Source organism: Gracilinanus agilis, chromosome 4 (assembly GCF_016433145.1).
Source record: "Gracilinanus agilis isolate LMUSP501 chromosome 4, AgileGrace, whole genome shotgun sequence".
In the NCBI taxonomy this organism is placed as follows: domain Eukaryota; kingdom Metazoa; phylum Chordata; class Mammalia; order Didelphimorphia; family Didelphidae; genus Gracilinanus; species Gracilinanus agilis.
The window spans coordinates 207348829-207367864 of NC_058133.1; the positions used below are offsets into that span (position 1 = coordinate 207348829).

General features: G+C 36.9%; 1 protein-coding gene across 1 annotated transcript in view; it reads left to right on the plus strand.

Moving 5' to 3' along the window:
* The first annotated feature begins 60 nt into the window (after nt 1-60).
* Nucleotides 61-19036, plus strand: part of UBE2O (ubiquitin conjugating enzyme E2 O) — a 77001-nt gene continuing 58025 nt past the window's right edge. The window contains exon 1 of the mRNA XM_044674713.1: nt 61-402. Within this exon, the coding sequence (XP_044530648.1) occupies nt 61-402 (342 nt within the window). The remainder of the gene's footprint in view (nt 403-19036) is intronic.

Genomic DNA, 19036 nt, shown 5'->3' on the forward strand with positions numbered 1-19036 from the left:
CCCCCCCAGCTTCCCTTAGTCCGGGCTGCCAGAGCCGCCTGAGACTCTTGCTGAGCAGTCATGGCGGATCCCGCAGCCCCCGCGCCCGTCGCTCCGTCCCCGGCGGGTGGGCCGCCGGTGTGCGGCCCTGGCCCCGGCCCGGCCGCCGCCGGTTCGCAGCGCCTTCTCTTCTCTCACGACCTGGTGTCGGGCCGTTACCGCGGCTCGGTGCGCTTTGGGCTAGTGCGCCTCATCCACGGCGAGGACTCGGACTCGGAGGGCGAGGAGGGCCGCGGAAGCTCTGGAGGCTCCGAGTCCGGCGGCCCCGGCAACGAGGAGAGCCGCGCCAGCCCCCTGCGCCGCGGCTACGTGCGCGTCCAGTGGTACCCAGAGGGCGTCAAGCAGCACGTGAAGGAGACCAAGGTGAGTGAGGCCCCGGAGCGAGCGGCTAGAGGAGGAGAGGGAGAGGGAGAAGGCAGAGGGACCGGGGGGAGGGGGGGGACGGGAGAGGAGCCAGGGCTCTAGGGCCCGCATGGTGACCAAGCATCCAAGCGAACCCTAGGGCGGAGGCGAGGAGGGGACGCTGCCCCTGCCCGCGGTGGCGACGCCCCCACGGCTGCAGCCGGGCTGGGTCAGGTGCAATGGGCCCGGTGCCTCCACCGGGTGCTAAGTCATTGCACCAAGGCTTAGGGTGAGCTCCGGCTGCAGAACTCGGGGCCGGACTCTCTGGGAGGTGGCCCTCAAGGCCTTTCCGAGCCTTATCGGGCCCTGGAAGTGAGGCGCTGGTGGTGCGCCTCGCTAGTTCGGGGTGGGGGTGGGGAGGTCGAACCTTATTCCTGGGGTGGTATAACGCTGACTCCCCCCATAGAGTGACACAGACTGCATTGTGCACGGTCCAGAAGCCATCCAGAAAAGAAAGGCCCTGCCTTGTCAGTGTAGGCATTTAGGAGGCTTTACCGGGAAGTTCCATGGGAAAAATACATATGTTTTGCATGTTAAATATATGTATATATTTCTTCATTGCCACAGAATTTGGCTTGCTCTTATTTTAGCCTAAATACCTTGATATAGTTGCTAATGGGGAACTTTGTAAAAGCAAGACAAATCGTTTGCAGTCCTGAGTATGTGTAGTCCAGTATTCATATTAACTAAGGCTTGGAAGAGAAACACTGAGAGCCGGAGGTGGGGGTGGTGGTGCTTGTTATAGGAACCGAAGGAATGATGACATTTCTAGGTTTGGAAGTGCATTTTAAAAAGCTAAAAATGGGAGTTATGTGGTGGTGGTGGTGGTGGTGAGTTGCTCGTTTGGTTCGGTTAGGGACTCAAAAAGCGATTTTCATGCTCCCAGGTTATTAGCAAATATCACTCTTCCATATGGCAGGCTGCATTGGGGGTGGGGGAAATGGATTGATAAATGCTGCAGCTTTGGAAAACAAAGGGTTGGGCAGCATATAAACTAGGACCAAACGTATTTTCTGAGTTTGTGTCTGTTTCCCTAAATGTGAATTGATATCAGTGACAAGCACACCCTTGTTTACAGCTTGTCCCGTGTTCTCTAACCCTAACCCCCTTACCCTTCCCCCTCCACCCCCCCCCCCCATCTCTGCTTGGATAAGGCCTAAAATGTTTCAACCATTTGGGTCATTAATATTGGGAAGCCTGATTTTTAGGGAGTGAGCACATTGTAAGTTAGCCCTCTGCGGGACTGGATTTCTCACTTGGGGAGACAAAAGGGATTGAGAAAAAGAGCTTCTTGACTCATTACGAAGGGGGTCTTTAGATGAAGATGTCATTCAGAGAGAGAGGCCCCATCACAGGAAGAGACTGTAATCCATTTTCTAGTGGCAGAAGTGATTGCAGATTCCAGCTGGGTCTTCTATATAAATGCTGAGAGACATAAACATTTAACCTCTTCTTTTCCCTTACCCCTCCCTGCAAGATGAGCAATAGCTATTTCATTCTTAAAATTCATTTGAACATTTAGTTGGGAAATGCTGCTTTTTGCAGTAGGATGCTATGTTAATAGACACTCATTATTTATGTCCTCAGGAAGTGGATGTTTATTTTCTTAAATGCAAGTGTATTCTGATCTCTCTGAGTTTTTGAAAAATGTATTTTTTTCCCCTTACTTTCTCTTTTGGTATGTTATAACTTAGATTTTGACTACTTACTGCTAGGCTCCAAAGCTTCTTGATCTTGAGACAATAAAGGAGCTAGTTCATGATTTCTAGACTCAAACCCTCTTCTTGGCCTTGTCTGTATTGACCATTGCCATGTATATAAGTTGTTGTTTCTGTTTTGGCTTCAGGAGTTAACTTTGTTTACAATACTGGTTTGGTCCGCTTTGTCTGTATCCCTCCCCTGCCCTCCAGTCCAGTGACTTATAATTTGAATTATCTACTAGTTTTGAAGTCATCATAGAAAATTTCCTTATGGTTCCTGCATGGACAAATTCTAACATAATTCTGAATTAGTTAAAATGTAGTTAGGCTAACTGATAAATTATAAATGTTAAGTAGAAAAAAAAGTGTTGTAATTTTATTCTTTACTAGCCTATTGTAGTTTCTGTGTTTTACCCTTCAGTAAGGGCATTTCAAAAGAATGCTCAGGAAGTTGTGGATTGTAGCATGATGGATGTGCAGAAAACAATTTATCATGGACTCAGAAATAGCTTTGCCAACAAATAGAGAGCTCATTAAAATTAATTTTATATTTATTCAACTTTAAAAATAAAATATATATCTAAATAACTGAAAAGTTCCTGCACATGGCTTATATATATTTATTATGAAGTACTTAATAAATGCTTTATTTGTATTTCTTTTTCACTTCTGATCTTTATGACTGTACAAATACATTTTACACACATATAAGCAGCATATATCCAATATTTTTAGTTCTGGGTTTTTTCTTTATATTTCTTCATATTGATCCTTTTTAATATTTATTCATAATTCTTATATTTGTCATTCTTTCTGTCAACATAATACCTCTTTGCATTAATACTCCACAACTTATTTACCCATTTCCCAACCCATTGGGCATTAGGGTTTTTTTTTTCATTTGTTTTTTATTTTATATAACAGCTGTGAGTGGGAATATGGAGATGGGGGAATTTAAAATAACCACAAGGTTATCAGCATGTCAGTGGCTCTTTAACTTTTAAAATAATCAAGCTGAATGTTGGTTTCTTAAGTGCTTTAAAGTTACTAATGAATAAATTCACAAAAAGGAGACTGACTGGCAGGTGCCCCTTTTGGCTCAAAACCAAAGTGGAAAATTTGTTTCTACTTTGGAAAGCAAGTCAGAAGCTTTCACTTGAAATTGCTGAGAACCTTGGCCCAGTCCTAAAGGCAACCAGAGTAGTTTCCTTGGGCCTTAAGGAAGTAGGTTGTTCATTGTTCTGACTCCATATGCTCCATTTATTCCTGACTATGGTGGTCAATATAGAATTTATTTATTCTTAAATTTCTGTAACTGACCATATATCCATATGAGATGGAATTTGTATATTCAATTTCAGTCAAGAAACATTCATTAAAGTTTACTATGTGTAAGACATTGTACTTTCCTACATGGCCATATCCTTACAATTTGGAGATAAAATTTTCCTTTCAGAGGCTTTGGGAGCTTATGCCTTATCCTCCAAAAGGTATATGAAGTGTCGATTTTTAGCATTTTAAGATCCAATTTTACATTGTTTATTCTAATCAAAGAATATCTAAGTAGAGGCTTTACACATCGCTGCTATCTGTGCCTGCCCCTTTCTCGTCAGGCACAAATATTTTTGGTTTAGATTCAGGAACCTGTTTTTATGACTTATTGTCAATAAAAATGAAATATGTTTTAGAAGTAACTTTGAGAGTCACACTGTTTCTATGGGGCATCAACTCCTGTGTGTGGTGTTGAAACAGCCCTGGTGACAAATTCCACAGGGATTGGCATCTAGATTTATTTTAGGCTCCTAGCTGGACCAGTGTTTCCATAGCCATTTAAATGCAGCATCATAATAGCACATGAAATTTTGTTTCCTTTGCCCAGGTGCTGGTCCATTAGCGACTCTTCTGAGTGATGTAATAGGAAGGAGTTATGTAAGGTTAACCAAGATGCAGGACTAAGTGCATCTAATTGCATTATGTTCAGATATGATCACAGTTTTTAAAAATAGTTTCTCTGTTCTGCAGTTTTATCCTTTTCTTTTAGTTTCCCTTTCCTGCTCCTAGGATAGTACTTGTGATGTGACTTTCCTTGACTTAGACTTTCTCAAGAAAACTAACTTTTTTACCAGATTAAAGGCTGTAAAGTGAATCTGACTAGGAGTCAAGAGTTCCTTGCTGTTACTCAGTTTCCTCATCTGTAAAATAGAGATAATAATAGCACCTACCTCATAGGGTTGTTTTGGGAATCAAATGAGATAATATATGTAAAGCACTTTGCAAGCTTTAGAAGCTTGATAAAAATGTCAGCTCTTGTTGTTGTTGTTACTGACTCTGGTGATCTTGGGAAAGTCATCACTTTTGCTTCCTTTCTCCCCACTGCAGAATAAAGGGAAGCATGCTGATTCTTGTTAAAAACAACAACAACAACAACAACAATAACAAACCCCTTATTTAAATCAATATAGTTTAGATGTCTGGAAGACTGTCAAGTTAGTGGATAGGCTAGAAACTTTGAAATTAGTAATGTGTTTACACCATTATCCTAGCCTCACTTCCTTCCAGAAAAAATTTTAATGCAACATTCTGTTAGATAGAACATTTTTTGTTTACTGTGTACTAGACACTATGCCAAATGTTTGGGAATACAAAAATAAAAATCCAAGATTGTCCACTGGGAACTTACATTCTAATGAGGAAAGATGTCACATGGGGCAGGACTGGAAAGGTGTGGGAAGAAAGGGATGGTCTTGATGGGGTATGGTGAATAGAGGGCCTAGAAATATCTGAGAGGGCCACTATAAGATAAAGGCTTACTTAACAGCCAGAGACCCTAGGAGTGGATTCCAAGGTTCTAATGCAATTTTATGTCAAAGTGTGTCTCCTCTGAAAACAGATTGTGTAGAGGAGAACCTGTTTCAGTGGGATACAGAAATAATGAGCTGATTGAAGTGAGTTTTTCATCCCTTGTTTCTATATTAAGATCTTTCGTTAAGAATTCATGAACTTTAATGTGAATGCACATACGCACATGGCAAGAAATGAGAATATGAAGTGTTACCTTAGTATTTTAAGATTAGTGTAAGTGAATACATTGCTTATTCTGATCTGAGAATACATTCCCAAGTAGACTCTACAGATCATTCCCATCTATATTTGAGGACTGATGAAACAACAATGATAAAAACAACTGGCATTTATATAGCACTATAAGGTTTGGTATCTCTATTTGATCTTTATATCTGTGTGAAGTCTAGGTATTTTGATTATTTTTATTTTATAGGTGAAAAGACAGGCTGAGATAATGTAAATGATTTGCTCAAGAGTGCCCAACTAGTTAAAATCCTGTCTAAATTAGAATTTGAACTCAGGTCTTTCTGTATAAGTAATCTTGTTTGTCACCGAACTATCTCCCTAGGACTAAAAATGGCCTGTGAGACTCGCCTCCTAGAGAGCAGGAAGCAGTGTTTTGTTTTTGTTTTGCTTCTATTTGTAGCCTCAGTACTTAGCAGAGTGCCTGGCATATAGGAGGTACTTAATAAATGCTGGTTGACTGACAAAACCCTGTGGTTGGTATTTATTGGTTCTTGAAGTAAATTATCATTGAGATCCTTGAGTAGAATAGGAAGTAGCTACAGATCAGGTAGGTGAAGGAGTACTGGGAGAATTAGAACTGGACTCCAGGAATAGTCAACAGGAAATCTATTGGTGTAGAAAAATGTATCTATATTAATTTCTTCCTTGGTTCCTTAGCTATTTTCAAACTAGTTGTAAAGATACATTCTATTACAAATATAAAAATTATGAATATGAGGAATTCAGAGAAACATGGGAAGATTTGAATGAACTGATGTAGAATGAAGAGTATGACTAAGAGATCAGTATATATAGTGACTACAAGAAATAGAAGAAAAACTATTAACAGGCAGCCAAATTCAGATTAATTGCATTGGCCAGCTTTAATCCTGAAAACACTTTCCTGATCTCAGTAGAATTGGGGGACTAGATCAGGTGTATGGTAATGAATATGGTCCTCTTAACTTCCTTTTGTTGTTATATAAGGCAGTTCCAGCGTGAAGGAAGTGTATTGGAATGGAAAGAAGAAAATACATTTAATTAAATACCTGCTATATGTTAGGCCCTATGCCAAATGCTTTACAAATATTCTCTCATTTGATCCTCTCAACAACTCTGGGAGGTAGGTACTATTATAATTTCCATTTTACAGATGAGAAAACTGAGGCAGGTAGAAGTTTTATGATTTGCCCAAAATCTTGTAGATGTCTGAAGTGGGATTTGAATTTGGGTCTTCTTCACTCCAAGCCCAGTGCTTTATCTACAGCTGCACCAAGCTACTTGGAGAATATAGCATTTTTTAAAAAAGAATAACAAGGGTACTAATTTGATAACCTTTTAAATGTCTAATTAGCAAGATGAAGATCCTTTCGTTATACTGATATAGGGAGAAATAAGGCAGTGAAATGATGACTTTTTCCAAGATCACCTAGAATCAATAAAAGTGACAATAATAGCTGACATTTATATCATGCTTTAAGATTTGCAAAGTGCTTTACATATATTATTTGATTCAAGAATTTCCAATACTGATGAAACCAGCCTTTTGGAGGTCCAGGTCATTCTTTCATTCTATTGCAGTTCCCATCCTAGACCTGTTTCTTCATCCTAGACATATTCCTTCAATCCTCCCAATTTTAACAAAACTATGTTAAATGTCTCCCAAACACCAGGTACTGTGTTACAGGCTCTGGAAATATGAAGACAAAAAACTAAACAGCTTCTGTCCTTTATTTGGGAATACAACATAGTTGTAAAGATAAGACAATTTGAGAAAGGACAAGTTACTTGTAGCTAGGGAGAGCAGATGCTAATGTGATCTTAGACTGCATTAATTGAAGTATAGGGCCCAAAACATTCACTGAGTCTAGTTATGCCTCATACTGGCCTGGTAGTGACCCCTACAAATTCAGCTCTAGTGGTTTGGAATTTGTTTTTTTAGACCCTTAAATAATTTAACTTTACTTTCAGCTCATACAGATTTGCTGTATCTGCCACTATCATTTTCTTCCTTAAGAATACTGAATCATGAAATATGTTTAAAAAAGCATTCATTGAGGGGCTGCTAAGTGGATCAGTGGATTAAGAGCCAGGCCTAAAGACAGGAGGTCCTAGGTTCAAATTTGACCTCAGGCACTTCCTAGCTGTGTGACCCTGGGCAAGTCACTTAACCCCCATTGCCTAGCCTGGTGATGGCAAACCTATGACGCGTGTCACCACTGACACGTATAGCCATTTTTGATGACATGCAGCAGCATACAGAGAAGTATGGGGCTACATGCCGAGGATGAACCATTTGCTGTAGTGTAGTGTAGATATTCTGTACACTATAGACAACAATTCTACCTATATTAATTTACCTATTTTGGTTTATTAAATACAGTTATATATTACAATTTATAAATTTTTGTTATTTAAACTATAAATATCGTGAAATTATGGTTTTTTTCTCAAAGTGACACACCACCCAAGTTATGCTTGTTTTTTTGGCGAATTTTGACACACCAAGCTCAAAAGGTTTCCCATCACTGGTCTAGCTTTTACTGTTCTTCTGCCTTAGAACCAGTACTGTGTATTGGTTCTAAGAGAGAAGGTAAGGGTTAAAAAAAAAAAAAAAAGAAAAGCATTCACTGAACCAATCAGAATACTGTTTAATTTCCAATTTCCTTTCATTTAAGTTTTTGTTTGGATTATTTCCTTTGTGTTACAAATAAAAGATTTTTCTTTTCTCATTAAAAGTCTTTTTACCTTCTCTTTAATTATTTCCTTTCTTTTGTTTTTTCCTCTTCCATTATAAATTGTCTCTTACCAGTTGTTTGCAATCATGAAATATATTACTATAAATATTTTGGTATCTAAAAAGCTATTCTTTTAATTTTTACCTTCCTGAGTATTCTGCTTCGCAATGAGATCAAAGAGTGGGCCTTTGGGGGCAAGTAGGTGACTCAGTGAATAGAGATCCAGACCTGGAGAAAGAGGTCTTGGGTTCAAATGTGGCCTCAGACACTTATTAGCTGTGTGAACATGGGCAAGTCACTTACCCAGTTACCTACCCCTTCCCTCCCTTCTGCTTTGGAACCAATGCAGATTCACATTGCTATCAACAATGTATCAGTGTGCCTCTCTTTCCACAGCCCCTCCAGCCTTGACTACTTCTATCTTTTGCTTTTTTTTGCCAATTAGGGGATTACAGCATAAAGTGAAAATTCCAAGTTGTTTTGATTTGCATTTCTCTTGTAGTTATTTGGAGCAATTCATATGGTTGTTAACTAGTTTGTAATCATTTTCCAGTTAAGATGGCAAAATGAATGCTTGTAGGGAAGTCCAGATTTCTCATATAGTTCCTAGCAAATATATATATTTTTTAAGGCCCCAGAAAGACCAGTGATGAAGAAAATCAGACGGAAAAACAAAATAAAACTTTAGTAAGCTCTATCATCTAGTTCAAAAGTGCACAAAAAGAACCACATAGGCAAGGAGAAGAGCTGCACCAAGGAAATCAGTACAAGCTCAGGAAAAGAGAAACTCTGGATGTTCCTGCAAAGAGATCCAAAGCCAGTCAGTGTGAGCTTTAGTAACTGGGGACTCAAAGTCATATCCCTGCCCTGGCTTGTCAGAACAGAATTAAAGGCTTAGAACTAGCACACTGAGGTTACTGTGCAATTCATAAAGCTTAGCCAAGTACTTCTCAGAGTATTGGGAGCCACAGCAGATCCCAGCAGAAGGTAGGAGGAGTAAGAACATTGTGATCTCCAACATTCCACTGGGATCTTTCAGGACTAAAAGCAAGAGAAAGAACCAACTACCAACTGATCGTTTAAAGAAAAGTCCGTGGCAGGCTGAGACCAGAACCCTTAGTGGACCACCAGAAAACTAAAATAGAAGCCACAGATTAAAGCAGAAGGTGAGACCTAATTTAAACTACCTCATCCAGTAGCAGCTTCCAGACTATAGGAAAAACAGAACCAAACAAGGCTTACTCAACCTAAGAGTGCCAGAGAAGACTGGCCTGAGCAAAAAAATCCCATTCCAAGAACTAAGACTGAAAATATGAGTAAATGAAAGAAAAGATCACACATGATAAAGAAATACTATAGGCTAAAAGAAACTTGGTACAAAGCCAGAAGAAGAAAATAGTTCCACAATAATCACAAGCAGAAATTCAGAGAAAAAGTGTGTAGTTACAGATCTACAAGCAATTAGAAGAAAAAGCAAAAAAATAAAAATGAAAAATGAAATGAAAGTTCTGGAGGATTAGCTTAGAAGGAGGAAAACCTTACCTCAATAGTAGAGTCCCTGAAAAAGAGAATGGAATAAACAGAGCTTGGTGATTTTATGAGACAATAAGAAACATTAGAAGAAAGTCAAAAGATATTCTATTTACTACTAAAAGCTATGGTCCCACCCCTTAGATACCATATTTCAAGAAGATATAAAATTAATCAGCTCTATTATAAGCAGAAGGCAAAGTGGAAATGAAAATAATTCACCAATCACGTCCTAAAAGAAATTCCAAACACAGAAATTTCATAGCAAATCTAAAGCTTTCAAATAAAAGAGAAAAAACCAGTAATGTAAATATCCAGAAATAGTACAAAGATAGGTTACTCCAGATTTAACAATACTGTAAAGGAGAGAAAATTTTGGCATATAATATACCAAAAGACTAAAAGATAAAGGTTTACAAACAAAAATATATTCCCATAACATGCAAAATGGAATATAATTTTAGAGGGGGGAGAATTGATCTTTAACGGGATAGAGGACTTTAATGAATTTATAATGAAAAGACCAGGGCTGAGTAGAAGCTTTGAATTGCTAACATGGGAACCCAGAGAAAGCTACAAAAGACAATTTATTTAAGCACTGGGAAGGGTCTAAGGTATGATGATAAAGTGCTTGCATTCTTATAGAGGGAGAGAAAAGTGTTCCTTCAGAATCCTATTCTCTTCTACATAGAGACATACACATAGAGCCTGGGTGTGGGTTTGTTGGGAAATAAGAAAAAGGGATGGAAAAGGAAAACATTAGGAAGAAGAAGGAAGAACTTAACTCTTAAACTTAAATGGTATTTATATGGAGAATGGTATTAAAAACATAGAGGAATGGGTAGAGGAAGTAAAAATTCCTTTACCTCAGTTATCTGAATTGCAAATAGAGAACACATATGAAAAGACACTTCTTCTTACTCCTTTGTGAAATGAGGGGCCTTAGATTTGGGATATTCTGCATAATGTCAGACTTTTTTGGCATTTAATAAAATTTTTGTTCTTCCATTCTTTGTCCTTTATTATTAGGAATGGCCATCTGGGAATGAATGGGGTGAGGAATGCAGCAGGAAACATAGGTAATGCAAAAACAAAAGATCAATAAAAATATACTGGATAAAAAACTCCCCCAAAATGAAAAACAATGCCAAAAAAACCCAGAAAATTTGAAAATAAAAGACAAGATAAAGTTACAAAAGGAAAATCAGTAAATTCATATGTAAAACTGGGAGATCCCAAAAAAAAGATTAATAGACAAAAATGTCTGATAATCTAATTTCCAAAATTAAAGGAAAACCAAAATGCCAATATAAAGAATAATCAATCCATAAATTAAGAAGAAATAAAAGATATTATTAGAAAATATTTTGCTTAATTATATGCCAGCAAAATCAATAATTGAAATGTATGAATATTTACCCAAATGCAAAGTAACCAGATTTCCAGAAACAAAAATAGAAAATTTAAATTACTTGTTCTCAAAAAAAAATTTGAAGAAGCTATAAAAAAACCTCTTAAAATCAAAATAACCAAGACCAGATGGATTTGCCAATGAATTCTGTTAAGCTTTCAAAGAAAATTCAGTTACATTATCAAATAGTTTGCAAAACTTGGAAAAGATGGTGTTCAACCATACTTCTTTGAGACAAATAAAGGCATGATATATAAGCCCAGGGGACACAAACCAGGATGAAAAAGACCATAGACCTAATATCTTTAATGAGTATTGATAAAAAAAAAATAGAGAGTAAGATTAGCAAAGAGACTTAAACTATTTTTAAAGATTACATACTATGACCTGACTAGGTTTATAGTAGGAATGAAAATTTGGTTAGAAATTGAGAAAATTACAAACATGATAGTCACTTGATTATAACAATAGATTCAGAAAAGGTCTTTGACAAAATATGTTATCCCTTTTTGTGAAAACAATTTGCAAATCTATAGGAATAAATGGACTATCCCATATTTAAAACCAAGAGCTAGCCTTACATATAAGGGAAATACTGAAGGTATTTCCTGTAGGATTGAGGTTAAAGAAATGATGGCTTTTGTCGTCATTATTATTTTGATATAGTTGTAGGAATGCTAGTAGTAGTACTACGTCTCAGACTATATTGTAAAGTAATAATCTTAAAATCAGCAATAGGACCTGTTTTAGGCAAACTTAATATATGCAAATTCAGGCATACATGATTGGCAATCAAGAAAAAAAAGGCAGAAAATATGTAAAATAAAAAATTTTAATTATGGACTAAATCCATGCTATTTTCCCAAGAAGCATAAAGTCTCACAGTAGTTCACCTAATTATGCTCATTCTCGCATTAGTGTGAGTCATTATATTGTTTTGTGCCAAACATTAGCTCCCATATCAATCTTTGCCTGAAGTTTTTGCTGCTAAAAAGTCATGTCTGTGTCAAGAGCAGTCCTTCTCTTTGTTTCATTAATGCTATTTAGTTATTATTAATAGTGGCCCCAAAGTACAAGCGTACTGATGCTGGTATAAGCCTAAGAAAAGTCATAAAAGTGCTTGGGTGTGTATGTATAAGAAATACCTATTAAATAATTGGGTTCAGTATTGTATGTGATTTTCAGGGTCTTGTATGTAAAACTAAATCCTGCTGTATTTGATAAGAGTTAAAAATTTTTAAAGTTGATCTGTGAAACAGATTCACTTATATAAGACCCAGAAGTTAGCATAGTAGGATAGTGTTCAGTAAACCTAAAGGTTTCAGCTACCGTGGTGAGTACTCTTCAATAAAAACTACCGAGAGAACTAGAAGTCAGTCTGGCAGAAAGTAGGCTTAGACCCACATTTTATACCATAAGCTCTAATTTGAGACATGACCTAGATATAAAAGATATTATCATAAAGAAATTAGAAGAACAGGAAATGTGAAAGAAACCTTTTCAAAACAGTGAATAAGGGGAAAGTTCTTGAATAATCAAGGAAGGTTCTCTCCCTCCCTCCCAATATTTTTTTATTATCATAGTTAATCCAAGTATCCCTTCTGCTTCCCAGGGATCCAATCCATTTGACAAAGAGTATTTTTAGAGAGGGGGAAAAATCAATAAAACTTTTAGAGACATTTAAAAAGTCCAAAAAATGTAATACCTAGAGACCTCCAACCTCCAAAAAGTATTAGGTTGGATGTACATTATCATAACACTCTTCATTTGAATTCTGCTGGATATTTATAATTTTGTTACATTTATTTTTTATTTTTTTGGTATAGTTCTTTCCAATTACCTTGTTGTAGTTATTGTTTAAATTGTTTTCTTGGCTCTGCTTTCTTTACATCAGTTCATATATTTTACATCAGTTCATATAGATTTTTCTATGCTTCTCTGTATTCATCACACATTATTTCTAACTGCGTAGTAAGATTCTATTACATTCATGTACCACAATTTGTTTAGCCATTCTCCAGTTGATTGGTGTCTACTTTGTTTCCAATTTTTAGTTATCACAAAAAGTGATTTTGAAGCATATGGGGACCTTTTTCTTATTGCTGTCTTCCTTGGGATATAAAATCAGTAATGGAGTCTCTGGTTCAAAGGGTATGGGCATTTAAAATTATTGGCATAATTCCAAATGGCTTTCTAAATGATTGTATCATTACATAGTTCCATTATCAATATATTAGAGTGCCTGCCCTTGCATAAACCCTCTAATATTGACTATTGCTATTTTTGGTCATTTTTGCCAGTTTGTAGGGTGTGGGGTAACACCTCAGGGTTTTTTAAAATTTTCTTTTATTATTAATGATTTTGGAGCATTCTTTCATATAGTTGTGAATATTTTGCAGTTCTTTTTTGAGAACCGTTTATACATATCCCAAGACTATTTATCCATTTGTTCCCCCAAGCTATAGCAAACCTTATCTCCCATTACTTCCTTTCCTTTATCTCTCTTTTTGCAGAAGACATTACCCCTTATTTTAGGTCACAGAAAATGAGAAAATTGAAAGCTTCTCTTCTCCCCCTTTTTTTTCTCTCAAAATACCTTAATATCATACTCTACTTTTCCTTTTCCCCTCTCTGACAAAGAAGTGGTTTTTCTTCATGCCAAGGCCAACCTCTTTATGTGTGTGTACCCTGATCTCATACCGTCCCATCTCCAATAGATTGCAGTATCTCTGAAACCTCTCCTTTTTCTACCAGAGCATTTTCTTCTTCAAATATGCTTAAGTCTCCTTAGCTTAAGTAACTTCCACTAGTCCCTATCACCTAAGACAGTCTCCTCCCTTTTTCATTGAAATTCCTTGAAAAACAGTCTATACAGACATTCCAGAAAAAAGCCGTATTTTAACTTTACTGTTCAGTACTTTGCTCTCTCTCTTCACTCCTATTCCTCAGCTTGTGCTCCTCTGACTCCCCTACAAAAGAAAAAACACTTCTAAAAACCCTCCAAGTTAAAACAGAATTATAGATGGGCTACTCCAGCTGCTGGTGGATGTGGGGCTTGGCTGGAAGACCTACAGCTCCAAGGGAAGAGACCTTTGGTCAGGCTTGTCCACCAATCTTCATGTCTGCCTTTCATCCCCTCCATATATACTCATGCTCCTGCTTCTTCTAAGTTCTTCCTCCCCATGTGGCTGGCCCCATTTACTTGCGTTCCTCCTCCTGAGATTCTTGCTTCTCTGACTCAGGCCTCCACATATCCTTGAACCTTGTGAGGAGGGCAGATTTGCATTTATGTAGAAGTTTGCCGGACAGTCCACTTAAGAAAAAAGCTAGAATTGTCTGTACTTCCTGGGCTACTTCCTGGCCTCTCCTTAACCCTTTACTGCCTGGCTTACTCTTTTCCAAGTTATCAATGATCTCTTTTTACCAAATATGATTGTTTTTCCTCAGCCCTAGGTTTTCTCTATCTTCCTACACCAGTGATGGGCAACCTTTTGAGCTTGGTGTGTCAAAATTCCTCCAAAAAACAAGCATAACTCTGATTGTGTGTCACTTTGAGAAAAAACCCATAATTTCATGGTATTTATAGTTTAAATAGCAAAAATGTATAATTGTAATATGTAACTATATTTAATAAACCAAAATAGATAAATTAATATAGGTAGAATTGTCATCTATAGTGCATAGAGTGTCTACATTACACTACAGCAAATGTTTCATCCTTGGCATGTGGCCCCATACTTCTCGGCTGCGTGTCATCAAAAATGGCTACACGTGTCATAGGTTTGCCATCCCCATCCTACACCTTTTTGCTACATTTACTACTGTTAAATGAGTTTTTTGACACTACTCTATGCTGGTTTTCCTTCAAATTGTGTGACTCTTCCTTTGATGATTTCTCATTCACATCATACCCCCATTATAGGATTCTATCCTAGGCCTCCTTCTCTTCCTCTAAAGATTCTTTAGGACTTTCTCAACTTTTATGAGTTTACTGATCATGTAAATGACCTCCCAGATCTATATGTCTAGGCCTCATATCATCAGTTGGGTATTGTACATTTCAGGCTGGATAACTCAGACACTTCAAACTCAACATGTCAAAAAAATAAATTCTTGTCTTCTCTTCCAAACTTCCTTATTTCTGTTGAAGGTATCACCATTTTTCTGGTCTCCCAGGTTTATAACCTTAGCATTACTTTTGATTATTCACTTTCTCTCAATTCACTCATTCAGTCATTTGCTAAATCTTGCTGTTCCTACATTCATTATATCTTGAATCCAACCCTTTCTCTCCACTTAAAGCTACATCTTCATTTAGGCCATCATCACCTCTTGTCTCTACTATTGCAAATGTCTTCCTCCCTGAAGTCTTCCCCCTTGTCCCCCAACTTCAGTCTGCCTTTCTATGTATAGTTGGCCACTAGTGCTGCCATATCTTTAAGCACAGATCTGATCATGCCCCTTGCCTTTTTGCAGTTAACTCCCGCTGCTGCTTCCAAAGTCAAACATAAATCCCCCTTTTTGTCTCTTAAATACCTTCAAGACATTGCCCCATTTGACTCTCCAGTTTTATAACATTACTTCCCTTCCTGCACTCTGAGATCCAACCAAATTGGCTTCCTCTCTTTTTATCATATAGGGCTCTCCATCTCCTATCTCATTGCCTTTGCCCTGGCAGTCCTCTATGGCTGGAATGTACTTCTTCCTTACCATCACCTCATAGAATTCTCTTCCTTCAAGATACAACTCAAGCAACAAATTCTACATGAAACCTTTTCTGATCTCCCCATTGCTCCCCGCTCCCCTCAATCTACCTTTTATTAACTACTTTGTTTTTATTCTGTATTTTCTTATATACGTCCTTGTTGCCTTCCCCTTTAGGGTGGTTTGTTTGTTTTTTGCCATTTGTTGCATTCTTATCCCCAGTATCTAGCACAATGCCTTGTTGACTGGTTGTTTGATCAAGGAAAATTCTGATTACATTAAAAAAAAATTTTAGCTAATAAAATCAGTGCAGTGAGGATAACAGTTTATTGGTAAGAAATCTTTGTAGGAAATACAATTTTTTCTAATGTGAAGGATATAAACAGGCATTTCTAAAAATAAGAAAGACAGACTACCCACAACCATAAGGTAAAGTGTTCCCGATCACCAATAAAAAAGGAAGTGGAAATAAAAAGAATAATTCTGAAGCTCTATCTCATAATCCTCAGATTGCAAAAGCAGCAAAAATGAAAACAGAAAAAAAAAAGACCATGTTTAGGATAGTTATGGTAGAACAAGCATTAGTGGAACTGAATTGGCCATTCTGAAATGCAATATGGAACTTTACCCATAAATACATTACTCTGTGCATACCATTTGACCCAGTAATACATATCCCAGAAAGATATCAGAAAGAGGGAAAGGAGCTATATATACAAATATTATATAGTAGTACTTTTTGTTGTAAAACATAGGAAGCAATTAGTGATTATTAATTAGAGAATGGCCAAACAAGTTATAGCATAAGAAATAATGAAAGTGATGGATTCAAAGAAGCTTGAGAAAATCTGCATGAACTGATGAAAACTTGAGAGGACATGTATCAACAGAAATGAAGCAAGATGAATCAGAACAATTTTTACAATGAGTAGAGCATTGTAAAGGAACACAAGTCTGTAAAAGACTTAAGATCTCTGATTTTTGTGATTACCAGTCCTGACTCCTAAAGATCGGCAATCTTGCTACCTACCTCTTGGCAGAGAGGTAATGTACTGTAAAATGCAGAATGAGATACACAGTTTTAGGCAGCCAAGGTATGTATTTGTTTTGTGTGACTATGTTTATTTGTTAAGAGAAAGATCTTTTATTTGGAGGTGAGGGAAGTTTGGAGGAGTAATCTTAATAAAAACAGAAAGAGATTGAGGTAGGGAAATCATTAAAATAAACATTTAAAAAGCTGAGGAAGTTCAAATGGAAACACAGACAAGTAGTGTAAAATTGGAGATGCTTTGTTAAATTTGAAATATATCCTCCCAAAAAGCTGTACATAGTGTAGATAAAGCTTCATATGCTATCTTTTTCTATTCTTCATGTAGGGAAATAATCAGGAATATTTGTCAAGTTCCTATTTTTAAGAAAGAAATAATTTTAAATAAGTCACAATTTCTCTTTTGAGAACTGTTTCTTCATACCTTTGACCACTTACTGCATTAAGGAATGACTCTTAGTTCTAGTTGTGTTATGTTAATTCCCTATATATCATAAATAACAGAACCTTATCAGAGATATTTATTGCAAAAAAATCTTTTTTTCATAATTGATGGTTAATCTTCTTATCCTAGCTGCATTTATTTTGTCCTTATAGTAATATACTTTGTCTTCTGTGATCTGTATCACATTTGGTTAAGAATTCAGTCCTAGAGGTAAGTAGGTGGCTCAGTGGATAGAGAGCCAGACTTGGAGTTGAGAGGGCCTGGGTTAAAACTTGGTCTCAGACTCTTCCTAGCTTTGTGACTCTGGCCAAGTCACTTAATCTTGTTTGCCTAGTAACCTTTTCCTTCTGTCTTAAGAGTTGTTACTAAATTAGAAAGTAAGGATTTAAAGGGGGAGGAAATTCAGGCCTTAGTTGGAGCTGTGAAAGCCATTGGATTACCTCATGTACTCTTCCAATTTTTTTCCTGATGTTACCTCTAAAATTTGTCATATAGCCATTTTTTTTATGTCACAATAGCTTCTGATGTGAGACTTTACCTTTTTATGCTGAGAAGGTTTAAGATGGCAGTATACCAGGGAGAGCTGGAGTTGTCAGAGCCATAGTGAATGATCCAGCACTACAGTCATATTCACTTGGTAGTTGTATCTAAGAGAATCAAGAAAACTTCTGCAATGTACCCAAGTCCAGTGTTTCTACTGTGCTCTATGCAGTGAATAACTGAGTTATTTTTTCCCTTCCATATCATGTTGGGAGACAGAAGGCTTATGAAGTCTGCAAACCTCCTAAATTATTTTTTTCTCCAGTATGGGAGCATCAGGGAAACATGCGGAGAGATTGGACTCTATGCTAGAAGGATAGATAATTTTCATCTTGGAGTGTGATGATGCCACCTGGAAATTGAAGTTGTGTTTGATTTTATACTACTTGTGTCTGATGTTAGCTGTTTTACTTTAAACAGTTTTGTATATGTTACAAAATGACATTTAATTGATCTGTTAATTTGTTGAATTTAAGATATGGAAAGTAGCTAGTGGTTGGAGCTCCTATCATGAATTCATGTACTAAATAGAGTTCTTTGGAGGAGTATCAGTAGGGTAGTACATAGGGAAATTGACACTACGAACCTGTCACATTATTCTGAGTTACATGTAAACTGTCCACATCCCTTTCATAGCTCATATTCTTGTATTTGCTAGAATGGAAAGGAATATTATGAGATCATGGCATCCAGCCTAATTTTGGTATGCCCATTTGTTCCAGTATATAAATAAACCCTCTGAGCTCTTCATCTCTCCCTTATTTCCATCTTCATCCCTAAAACAAAAAACTGGACTACCAACTACTTCTAAATGAATAGTTAATGTCTAACAAGTTAAAAATTAATACTCTTAATAAATGTTATTCCTTCCTGGTGGTCATATCCTCTCTAAGATTCATTTGGATGCTTCATGCATATTTGCTACTCTGAACCATTAACTTCAGCTTTTATTGATCAGAATTATAGTATCTGAACCTCTCCTATTTTTCTGACACTTCAGTCATTCTTCCAGGTGTCTGCAACATGCAGACAAAGGAAGGACAAGATGCTTACTGGAATTTTTTGCAATTTTGCATTTCATTGTAAAATTGAAATATATTAATGGATGACATAGTATGACCTAATATCTACTGCAAGGTTATTCGTCTTTGTTCTGCCCTTTTACTACACTTTGCATTTGGTGTTTTGGCTTCCTCTAACACAGGTAGACTAAATCAAGCAACTGTTCCAGTGTTCAAATTGTTCAGAATCCCATTAGACATTGGTATAAAATGTTCTACAGAGATATCTTAAAAAGCAAATGTTATAATATTTACATATTGAAAACAGTTAATAAAGGATTTATAATCTTGGATTTCATCTAGAAAATATATTTCAGAATGCTTTTTTTTTTTTGCTTAAATTTTGCAG